We start from the raw sequence: 12,111 nt of genomic DNA, 5'->3' as shown, positions 1-12,111 counted from the left end.
GTCTGTAGTAAACCCCTCCCACGCGTGGGTAAAGTGTCAAGTAGGACCTACTGGTGTGGCATGGCAGGGAACCTCTAGCGGGTGGTCAAAGCGGGGGCGGGGGGGGGGTTGATACATCTTGTGGTGGAGGATCTGCCCTTACTCCTAGACCTTCTTTGGCCTCTTTGAAAGCCGTGCTGTGAGGACTGCCCTTGTGACGAACCCCAGGACGAACCTTGGCCACCTTGATTGCAAAAAGAGGCCCGTTGTGAGTTTTGTCCTCTAAAAACACAAGAGTTAGCGCCTCCTCTTTGCCCAAAGGGTTTGTTGGCAAGCTAGGGATTTTAGCGTGTCATATTCCTCTTTTGCGCTTTAGAGAGCATCCTCCACTGCCTTGCCAAACAAAGTGTTGGTTTCAATGGGCATGGAGGGTTGCCTGAGTTTCTAGTTTGAAACCAGATTGTCGTAGCCATGCATGGCGTTTAATCAGTGTGCCTTCTGCCACAATTCTCCCTGCATTGTCCACTGCGTCCAGGTTTTTAAATATGCAGCTGGCTACCCGTTTCCCCTAAGCGATGGTGAGTGAGCTGTGTTTTCAGGCTCTGGCACCGAGTCTGTTAAAGGATTTCATCCCACTTGAGGCAATTATAACTGGCTAATAGCGTTTGTTATTAGCCATCCTTGTCTGGTAGGCTGCCGAGGAAGCTACCTTCCTGCCCAGGGTGTAGATTTTCTTACCTCACCTTGTCAGAAGGGGCTTCAGCAGAGGCCAGAGGGGTTTCCACCCTCTTTCTTGTATTAGAAACTAGCTGCCCTCCCCCCAATGTGTAAGAAGTCGGAGGGGTTGGTCTGAACATCCTCCATGCGACTGCCCGTGTCAAATTCGGTGTAAGCAGTGAGAGCTGGAAGCGTCTCTGTACCGATTGTAACAGGGGGATAAATGGAGTTGCTGATTTTTTTATCCCCAGAGATGTCCTCAACAAAGTCCTTGTCGACTTGGGCTTCTTGTGTGTCTATTTTGGAGGTGCTTTGCAGCCTTTAGGAGCAGATCATTATATTGTAACTGGTTACCGGGGAAGTCAGACACCGGTGTGTCTGTGTGATCTGGAGACTGGATGACTTGTATGTCGTCATCAGCGTTATAATATTGGTCCACTGTGACTCCTTCGTCCTCTGTGTCTGTATGTGCCAGGGTCTTGGGAGCCTTTCGTGGTAAGGTAATTCGTGTCTTGCACTAGGTCCGGATTCAACAAGGTGGTAGCCTGCGTATCAGGGAGGGCTTTCTTGGCAGCAGGCTGAGTGACTGCTACCCCACTCTGTGGAGCACCCTTAAGATTATTAAGGGCCTCAGAATGATCAAAGCAATACAGGACATTCTCCTCAAAACTATGGAATGGTTCTGTGGTCCACTGAGAGGAGCTTAGCAATACAGAGGGAGCAGGAGTAGGGACAGGTGTGGTTTCTGGGACATGGGTTTTCTTATGATGCATAACCCCTGAAAGGACGCCCTCTGGGGCAGTATAATCCCTCCTTTTAGTAGCTTGAACTTCTTTAACCTGGGGCGAAAACATTTGGTTTTTCAACTTTCTGGCCTTTAATAGAGTATCTGGAACGTGCTTCTTTAACAACTCGCTCCTTTTTGAGCTCTTAGCGTTTTCTCGAAAAGCCAATGCCCAAAACAGACTTTACCTGCTGTTTTGGGGGCCTGTCGTGTGGTGATTGCGACTATGATGGCCGAGAGGACAGGGAAAGTTCAAGAAGGAACTCTGCAATATGCGTCCTACTACGATGGCGGTAAAGAAAAAAAAAACTATGAGGGACCTCGACACGTGAAGGACCATGGGTACAGTAGACTTCACACTAGGGATAGTAAGCCCCGTCACCGTGCCTTCGAGTTTCGAAAACAAAAAATGTAATACCGCAGCTACCACTAGATGTCGGCATAGCATGTGATCCAAGCAGATTCACTCTTCTCCCACCTAGATGGTGGAAATGTCCTCTTGGAAGGCCTTCCGGGGTGTTGCAGCATGACTCAAAGGATTTGCAAATTCGACCACATCACCCCAGTGAACTGCTCTGGCTCCCTGCTGCAAGCCTGCATCAGCTTCAAATCCTGCTGCATCATATACAAAGCGGTCACCCTTAAGTCCCCACCTACCTCACTGAGAAACTTGGCATCTCCGGTGGCCTGCAATGCACCAGCAGGACGGACATGTGCAGACTAACTCCACAGGTGCAACAAGGAAAGAACCAGAAGAACAGCCTTCTCCATCTACACCCCCAAGACTCTGGATCCTCCTCCCATCACTCGCTCTGTTTCCCAATCAACATCACTCGCTCGGTTGCTTATATAGCCAAGGAAGGAGCCCAAAGCCCTCCTCTACAAAGAATGGCTCATCCCCAACCGCTAGGTCCACATACCTACAACGCACCGCCCTATCAGAGACCAGGTGATCTTCTCTGTACAGTTTCCTTGCCTGGCTGCTTGGAGAACCACTGCTGCCAAATTCTCTGCCCTCCCTCTCCCCCCCATTAATGCCCGGTTCCCTTGTTTATCTGCTTCCTCCACCAGGTTCTTCCCCCTAGAATTGTAAAGCGCTTCCATAAGCAAGGTCCACACTCATTAAGTACACTAATAATGAAAAGTAGGTTTTCTGAAAACACTGCTGGCAAACACTAATTTGATTGTGTATTGAGCTCCAGTAGCCTGTCTTGGCCTTCATCACCAGATTGCTTCTGGCACTTATCATGGGCTTTTGGCAGCCAAACAAAAAAACGCAAGGAAGAACCACAAAAAAAAAAAAAAAAAAACACTGTCTGGAAGGCTACCAATCAAACTGGCCATGTGAAGTACTGGCAAGAAAGGGCAGCACCAAGAAGGTTGGAGCTATGCATGTTCCAGGCACATGCAAAATCAACAGGTATTTGTTTTTGTGCTGGGAATTATTTTTCTGCCAATTGTCCCATCCATGTAGAAACAACCATAAAGAAGGAAAGGGCGGGATGTACAAATACAAGACTAGCAGAGGGTGCTCATTTCATATGCTTGCCCAATCGGCTCAATTAAATTTTCCACCTACAACCGTACATTGCAGGTCTTTGACCACTGAAATTTACAACATCAAAATGTAATGCACAGAAATTACAGAAGAAAATGGCGTACCTGCACTGGCTCCTCCAGAACCCCACTGCAGATAGGGCATATAAGATCTTCATCCACATCGCCCTGGAAGCGCGTCACATCATACCCCATTATTCATCACCGGTGCCGAAGCCCTGGAAAGAGGACGCTTGTTAGCTAACAGATACACAGCCCCAGTTTTCTTTAGAACCACTCATGCAATTCGTATGCATCAGCTAAAACGGTTGCCTCAGTCGTTGCTCGTTTTTTTTGACACTAGCACCATGTTACCAAGTGCTCACGTCACTCAACAATTGAGGCAATCTTATGCCGAGGTAGAAACATTGTTCAGTTATAAGCATGCTACACTTGGTACTCCGAACATATGTCAGGCATAGCCATCATAAATGAGGGTAATGCTGTTAAAACCTTGAAATGGAGTGCCGAAGCGTTTATTACCATAATCCAATGAAATCACAAGCATTTCCATGTATTGCCATCAAACCCCAGGAACTTGAGTTTACCATTCAATGCCCAGATACTGAAATGACGGTCAAGGACATGTGCATTGAACATAACAGTTACAGAATTGCTAGCTAGCCAATCACAGGATGGTTGCCAGTCCAAGCGAAACACGCAACATGGTGCTCTCCTAACATCACCATTGGTTGCACTGTGCCTGGCTCAAGCTAAGGGGGTAGAAAGGAAGTGGTTGTGGGCACATTATTAACACTATACCACTTCCTCAGTAAGCCGCAAACTGAGATCTTAGAATCTTAGACATGTAGGTGTAACTAATAATAATCAACAAGGAAGGGCTTTGACCTGTGGCTACAATAACAATGGCCTAGACCTTGCACTATTTGAGGTCTGGAGACTTGCTAGATAGCTTATGTGAATAGCTACAGCTTTGTCGTAGGCTAAACCCATCCAAAATGCTAAGCACTGGACATCCAGAACTGGATTCATGTAAGGCAGGCCTGGAGCCTGTGGATCTCCCCAATTGAGGATATCCGAAGGATCGATATGCGGGCCACCTGCGTTTTGATGTGTGGATGATGGGAAGAGGGTTCCGAGTGGTTCCATGCAAAGATTGAAGATCACAGGGGACAGGACGCATCCTTGCGAGACTCCACAGGTGATGGTACGGTTGGTGATCTGGAAGAATCCATTTGGGAATCGCTGACAGTTCATACTAGGTAGGATTTGAACCAGCAGAGGACAATCTCGCCAATCCCCCCCACCCCCTCCATGCAGCGATGTAGATGGCAGGTGAGTTTCTGGTGGTCTACTGTGTCAAATGCTGCTGAGACATCAAGGAGAACTAGGGGGCAAGGATGGCCACCATAAGATTTCAAGGGCATTGTCGATACCCTTGATGGTAGCACTTCATCTGGGTCTGAAGCCAGATTAGTAGGGCTGAAGGAGGTTATTGGCTTCAATGTGTTGGAGGACTTGTGTTACTAAAGCTTTAAGGATCTTACCTAGGCAGGGAAGATATATCAGTAATTGCTGAGCTAGAGTGTTGAATTCTTAAGAAACAAGAGAAGAGTCAAAAGGGAAGGTGCCTTGATTTAGGGAACAGTTGAGGAAGGATTGGCAGTTACGGGAGGAGTGCTTAAGTCGGAAGGGTCTTTAGTACAGAGGAAGGGAGGATGGCATCTGCATACACATTGGCCTTGAGGAAAGCTAAGATGGCAGTGAGGTCTTCCATAGTTTAGCATCTTGAAAGTTGTCAGGTAATTATGGTTTTATGAGATGGTATTTGTAGTGCACTGTCAGTTGTGGCGTTGGTGTCTGCGGATCATGAAGATCTCGATGAAGAAAGTTGTGCTACGGGTGTGCTAGACAGAGGGTTGATGCAGTGCTTATTGATTTTGAAGAGTGCTCTGCTTTCATCGTTGGCCTTGGCTATGGTGCTTTGGTAGTAGTTGGCCTCAGCAGTGTTGATCAATCACCTGCGTGTAGCACAGAATTCCGTGATGAAAAGGGCAGGTCCCTCGAGAAATTCGGAGGACAAGACTTGGGCACACTAAGGCAAAAGCAGTCACCTAAATTGATTAAAATTGACGTCCACTGCATTCAGTGAGTAAATTTTTTTACTGATCAATCATGTAACAAAAAGCAATTCAAAATTAAACCACTTACATTATATACAGAGCAAGAAAAAACAAATATCTCTTTTCCACAATTAGAAAATGATTTACATAAAAACATGTTTTTGCACATAGCCTATACAGATTTTATGTTTTCACATATTTAAAGAGTGCATGACAAGTACACACAAGAACAAAAAAAAAAGAAATTGTACACACTGAATGCAGTGGACGTCGATTTAAACCATTTAGGCGAATGCTTTTGCCATAGTGTGCCCAAGTCATGTCCTCCGAATTTCTCAAGGGACCTTGCCCTTTGCATTTAGATTTGATCTTTTAGTCAAGATTATCCTGGGAGCACCAAAACAGTCTTACAATTATGCACAGTTTTTCTCCGACGTATCTTGAATTTATGTAATTGAGTGTGCAACTCTACTCAATCTTGTTTTTGCACAGAATTCCTTGAGCAGGGCCAGGTCGGATGCGCTACAGGATTTTTTTCCCCCTCATGATACTTTTGTTGAAGTTGAGTTCTTGAGTGTACTAGGATGCAGAAGGTTTCGGCTTGAGGGTGCTCCATTTCACTGTGCCAATTATGTGGATGATGTGGTGTGAAGGTTGCTTGCAAGGTGTGGTGTGACTAATCTGAGACGGGATTGTCAGACGGTCTGACCAGTCAAGCAGAACAGGAGAGCTGTGATGGAGGTGGGCATTGCAGTGAAGTCATAGACCATATTGCCTTTCCTCGAGTTGGTTAATTTGTGTGCTGTGTGAGGTTCAGTGCGTCTTCATGGACTCGGTTGCCAGGGATGTTGAAGAGAATGATGTTGGCGTGCGTGAGGGACATGATGGTGACCAAGTCCTTGAAGTCTTCGAGGAAGGAGGTGTTGGGCTTGGGTAGTCTGAAGACTAGATGAAGTGTCCCATTGTGGAGAGAAGAAAGTGGCAGGATATGTTTTCGAAAGAGCCATTGGTGGCATCCAGTTGGGTGCATGGCCATGATGCTTTGTGAATGATGGCAAGGCCTCCACCTATCTCATTTGGACGGTCTTGTTGTACAATTCTGTAGCCATTGGGGTGAGGACATCTAGGACGTATGTGGAGGTGGATGTCATCAAGGTCTCAGTAATGAAGATGGCATCCAGTGTGGTGAGGAGGTCGGCGATGTCCGCTGCATGGTTGATTGACGAGGATCAGTTTTCATGTAATGGTAGCTGACTGGGTGTATGATGACATGAGTGAGATTGCTGCGATGCAGTGTTCGTGATGTAGCTGGTGAGCGGCGTGATTGCCACGGAGTGGTGATGGTAGGGATGGGCTGTTGGGAGAGAGCAGACCAACACATTCAGAGAGCTCATCTGATGGGACGAAGGGCAGGGGTTCCAGTACTGGGACCTGCCGGAAACAGAAATTGCCCTTGGGATGGCTGGGCGAGAGATGCAGAGAACAGAAAGGAAGCGGCAGGGCTAAGAAGGCGAGTGCGGCTTAAGCCATGCAACCTAGATCCACACTTGCACCTGCTCATGAACTGCAAAGGAAAAATAGGCTGCAGGCAAAAATGGCAGCAGAACAAGAAGGCACCAACAGATTAGCAGTGGTTGTGGTTGGGGTTTCGGCCACATGACCTAGAACCACTTGCGCCAACCGCTGAAGTCTTCTGTTGGAAGGCAAAATCCCTTGGGCAAGAGGAAAATGGGTAAAAATAAATCTAATCTCTTCTGCTTCAGAGGTCTGCAAAAGAACAAGAAAGTCTTGGAGGTCTCTTTAAAGACTTAACACGTGCATACCTGAAACCCTCTGATAGACAGTCGAAGAGTAAATTGCCCTGCAGATATTTCCAAGAGCTCACAGGAAAGTCTTTGGTGAACTACCAAGAGCAGCGCATTAACTGAAGGCTGTAAAGACATGAACTCCCTCTATTACTAAAATAAGTCTTCATTTGCTACATCTTGCCTCAGGAGTCTTTCTTCTTGATGAATAGAATTTTCTTCAATTAGAACACAGTGAGCCCCTTCTTACATGCAATGTTCAAAAACTACTTAACCCAAGCAACCCTTCTAGCTAAGATTATGCAATTGTCAATGGAAGCCGTTGGCTCCGTCCCGTCCAAAGCAGAGAAAGAGCCAACAGTTGGGTGAGGCCACGCAGGGAGGGGGTCAAGAGAAAAAGAAAATTCTAGAAATAACTGCTATGCAACAGGCTCCACACTCATGTCAACTGGTCCGTGGGTCATCCTGTCAGTAGGGAGGAAAGTGGGTGAGACGCTAGAGTACTTATGGTACTTCAGTAGCTCAGTGTTCTGACCTTGTTCTAGCTCTCTGCTGTTTTTATTGTAACTTTTAGCTCAATTCAAAGTTTTCCCTTCATAGCACCAAAGCAAGACTTTTTCCCTGAGTAAGCGGAGTCACGTTGGTGCGTCCAATATTGGAGTCCGGTGACAGGCAGGAGCGCAGTGTTTAACTAATGTGCATCAAGTAGAAACAGAAGCAGCCCTCTGGGGCAGTGCAGCAACCTCTTACAAACAGTTGCATTTTGGAAGGAACGGTCGAAATGGCATTACATTCCTTTCACCATGCACGGGCATCATCTCATAAGGAGATGTCCAATGGAGAGGGGAGTGGCGAGCAGCCATGCTGTAGAGTCGCATCTACTCCGAGCTCCTGCATGATCCGTAAATGATACGCTGTATTAAGTTGCTGTCAGCGGTCTGAGGCCAGTTCCTGGACCAGAGAACTGTGCGGGCACAGCGGGCTACATTGTGACAGTGTTAGCACAGTATGAGAACGGTCTCATCCCCAGAGTGTGGTGTGACAAAATGGCAACCGCTACTCAGTCCGCCACAGGACAAGAGTAATGGTGGGACACTGCCTGCATGAGTCGGGACAAGGGCCGGCTACCCTGTGTGGGGACTTGTGGAGCACTGTTGGATGTTTGGATGGCAGGACCACACAGGGTGCAGAAGACTGCAGGGAGCACACAGCTGAAGCTAGGAGAGTCCTCAAGAGCCTGGTGGGCTGCCACTGAAGAACAGAGCACCCGAGTGGAGGCAGTTCCGGGCGTAATCTGAGCAGGCCGAGACGCTCATACTACATATAAAAATTATTTGCATGTGTCCTGAAAGGCTGGCAGTCATTGGAAACATTGCAGGCAGCTGGGTATCCTGGGCTCCTGTGTATTGAGTGACCGGTGAGTCCTAGATCATTGCCTACAGCCGTGGGCCCATGCTTTGCGTGCGCACAGCACTTAATTTATGTGCACCTATAAGAATCTAGCAGCCACATACCCATGCACAACCAGGCGCCCCATTTTCTTACATGCCATACAAGCAACTGAGGGGCCAGGCAGACCAAAAAGGAGGTGTTTGCGTGCAGGGGTGAGGGCACCAGCACACCCCCAAACAGAGACATGGTCACACAGACACCCTCACTCCAAGGCAATAAGGAGAATCAAATACTGAAAGCCTTTGCTGCACTGAAAACTAAACTGGAGCGGAAGGTGATGGGGTTATCACCCATGTAGGCCTCTTCAGACACAATGTTTGCACATGCAGACAAGGTACAAATCGTAGAGACGCAAGCAGACAAAAAGCACATCACTGACATGCTGTTGGATGTGTAGGACCTGAAGATTAAGGTGATGATACTGGAAAGCAGGGATAAGGGCACAGAATAGCCAGAAGGAATAATATCCAGACCTTGCGTTACTAGAGGGCAAGGAAGGGAGCAACCCCACAACATATTGAAGACATGCTGCTGCAGGAAGTGGGTCCAGGAACTCTGATGCAGGGCTTCACAGTGGAGCATGCACACCGATCATCAGCCAGGTAGCCCCCACTAAGAGCGCCCCTGCGACCAATGAGAACTAAAATGATGTACTACAGGGATAAGGAGCAAATATTATCTTTTTCCAGCCCATGCACGAGACCGTCTGCTAAATTAACCATATACCCAGATTACAAGCTGCAAGTACAGAAGCAAAGAGTGCCGTTTGGCCCCACCAGACCTGAAGTACATGCCAATTTACCTGGTACTGCACAATGAGAAGGGAGGGTGTGCAATCATGGATGGAAATGGCAAACATTAACCCGCTCAAAGTGAGAGGAGACACAGGAAGATAGTTCAAGGACAGAGGGTGCAAGAGAGCCCAACCAAGATGGCGGCTCCTCTGTGAGCTCCTAGCAAGGCTCCCGAAAGTCCTGAAATAAATCAAGCACAAGGCGCCCAAGACGACAAGAACCGGGTCCCGCCAACTGCCTGAAAACACCCAACAGCGGAGAAGCGCTTTATAAGCGCCGACAAGCTCACATCAGCGAGGTCAGGGATGTGGCACGGGAGCGGGAACCTGGTCTCTGCTCATACGTATCAGCGGCCCACCTGAGGAAGGCTGTGGCACCATCTCCATCCGGAGAACCCCCAACTGTGATCCCCAAGCAAAGAGATCCGGCAGGTTGGGTCTCGGCACCACCAGCACCGGAGAGCACATCGGCAAAACCTCTTTGATAGCACGTCACCAGAGAACAAGCACCGCGGGTGGAAGCACATGGCAGGAGGCTTCCCAACACAGCACAGACAAAGATGGCGTGCTCTCACAGAACAGCCAGAATCTGCGAGCCCGAGCAGAGTCCGTTAGACAACATCCGTTTATTCGATCTCCCACGTGAAGTGCTGAGACGTATCGGCGGAGGAAAAAAAAACATTTGCCAACACGCACAGAGTGAGGGGGCCCGGTCCGTGGGACGGACCTACCCAGTATTACAGCACAACTTCACCGAAAATATAAGTGGTGGACCGACTCCAGACCATCCCAAACCGCATACCTGCGAGCTCCGGTGCACGAGCACCGATTGGCATCGAGTCGGGGGTGCACCCAATAACAGTGTGACGCGGTGCACACCTATCCGACGCCTACGAGAGGAAACCAAGAGAATGAGCAGTCCCGGGGAAGACGAAAAAGCGATCCAAGAGGTGAGCCCCCTTCCTCCCACCGCTATAACCCTCCCCAATCATCAGCAGTAACAAGGCTAAACGCACTCCATAAGGGGGACCAAGACACAGAGCCACATGACCCGCACAGGGGAAGGTGGGGGGGGCATGGTGGTGACAGACTACGATAGCCCGACCGGCCCGAGTCGGCCAGGACCAAAGCACACATCCTCAACTGAGGTGAGGTGAGGCCAGTGGTCCCCAACTAGGGCGGTGAACCCCATCGTAACACTAGGCGGGAGGAGATGCTCCCGCGACTGAACCGGTGCACCGCAGCAGACCCATCCTCGGATGTAACGAAACAGCAGCCAGAGCCTAAGCACCTCATAACGCTATCACGCGGCAAACAACCCATCCTAGACCACACTAATGTGCATGTACACAGCATAACCAAGTCCCTAATCCACTGGTCTTGCTTAAGACCAGCGGAGAAGACTGCCAGCACGCAAACAAAGGGCAGATCAACGAAAAAGCACGGACCAAGCTTGCCTAAGTGGTGGGGTGGAAATTATACCACTATTTTAACAGCGCAAACCCTGAACCCGCAGGGACGACACCTCGGAACTCTGCGGTGGGTGCATTAAGAGACTGACGCACATGAAATGAATGTACACTAAACCCGCACCGATCAACCACAAGATAAGAACTAACGGGAGGCGAGCAGGTCAATCCGGATAACTTGACATCTACACTAAAGAGGCAACAATAATGTCTCCCATAAGACTGGTTCCCCTAGGAAATAGCATCCAACCGCTGCACGACCCAAAGAAAGGAGTGAAGCTACTAAGGCACAGATAGCAAGCGGCAATGTATACCGAGATTGGCCTGCTCAGCCATCCATACGTTTGGAACAGTGAGGACCAACAGAAGACTACAGGCCCAGTTCCACGGGCAGGAACAGGAACCAGAGCCGAGAACATCCAAACAGAGGCAAGGACACGGATAGGTAAGGCCAGACGGCCAGCAACCAAGACACAAGCTGGTAGGAAGTTTGAAACCTTCAAGAATCCTCCCACCCAAGTCATTCTACCAGCACTGAACCGGTCACCGAGACAGACGACATCCCCTTCATAGCCCACTCAGGTATTGATACAAATGCACGTCAAGCATGGGAAGATCTTATAAATCCTAAAGGAAGCAGAACTTTGAAGCAAGATCTGCTACCAAAACCCCGAGTATGCACTCACAACCTGAACCCCTGGCGACAACCGTGGAACAGGAAATTAAGCAGGTCTCATCCGATATACGCAAAATCATATTGTACATCAAGGCCTGAATCGGGAACCTAGACTATGAACTAGACCATCTTTCCTCGAAAGTTGACCTGTTACAACACCATCTAGACAAACATGGCGACAGACTTGACACAGCGGAGAAAAGATTACCAGATTGGAAGACGAAGCACAGCACTGAATCTCAGATGTCAGCATTGGAGGCACAAATAAAAGGATTGGTAGCCAAGAATGAAGATTGAGGGGCAAAACTGGCACAACTTAAGATTTGTGGGAGTGAGAGCACAGCAGATACTGCAGAAGATTGAGGATTTCATCGAAGCCACATGCAAAGAGGTAGTTGGAGAACCCTCCTTATCCCGCCTCTTCGTGGTCGAGAGCGCACATCGAGTGCCGACCAGCTGCCCAATCCCAGGGGCACCTCCATCCCCCATTATCGCGTGCTTCCTCAGTTACAAAGACCGCAGCACAATTCTAAGGCTCGCCAGGGAGAAAGGTAAGCTACACTATGATGGTGACCAGGTCCAGGTTTTCACAGACTTTTCGCAAGCAGTCCAATAATTGCGCATATCCTTCACAAATGTGAAAACATGCTGGAGACCATCAAATCCATTATTCCATGCTTTTTCCCCCAGCAAAAGTTAGAGTTCAACACGCAGGGAAAACACAGTTCTTCACTTCACCTGAGGCTGTGAGCCACT

At 48.6% G+C, this 12,111-nt stretch overlaps 1 protein-coding gene across 2 annotated transcripts in view; it reads right to left on the bottom strand.

Annotated features, from left to right (window-relative positions):
• Nucleotides 1-12,111, bottom strand: part of RNF41 (ring finger protein 41) — a 382,702-nt gene that overhangs the window by 306,997 nt on the left and 63,594 nt on the right. For both annotated transcript variants that reach the window (XM_069653751.1, XM_069653750.1), the window contains one exon: nt 3,143-3,255. In XM_069653751.1, the coding sequence (XP_069509852.1) occupies nt 3,143-3,232 (90 nt within the window). In that variant the 5' untranslated portion in view covers nt 3,233-3,255. The remainder of the gene's footprint in view (nt 1-3,142; nt 3,256-12,111) is intronic.

This window comes from Ambystoma mexicanum, chromosome 3q (genome assembly GCF_040938575.1).
Source record: "Ambystoma mexicanum isolate Mex_15411 chromosome 3q, UKY_AmexF1_1, whole genome shotgun sequence".
Lineage (NCBI taxonomy): Eukaryota > Metazoa > Chordata > Amphibia > Caudata > Ambystomatidae > Ambystoma > Ambystoma mexicanum.
Note: the sequence above shows the minus strand (reverse complement) of the source record. Positions and strands in the feature narration are given on the sequence as shown.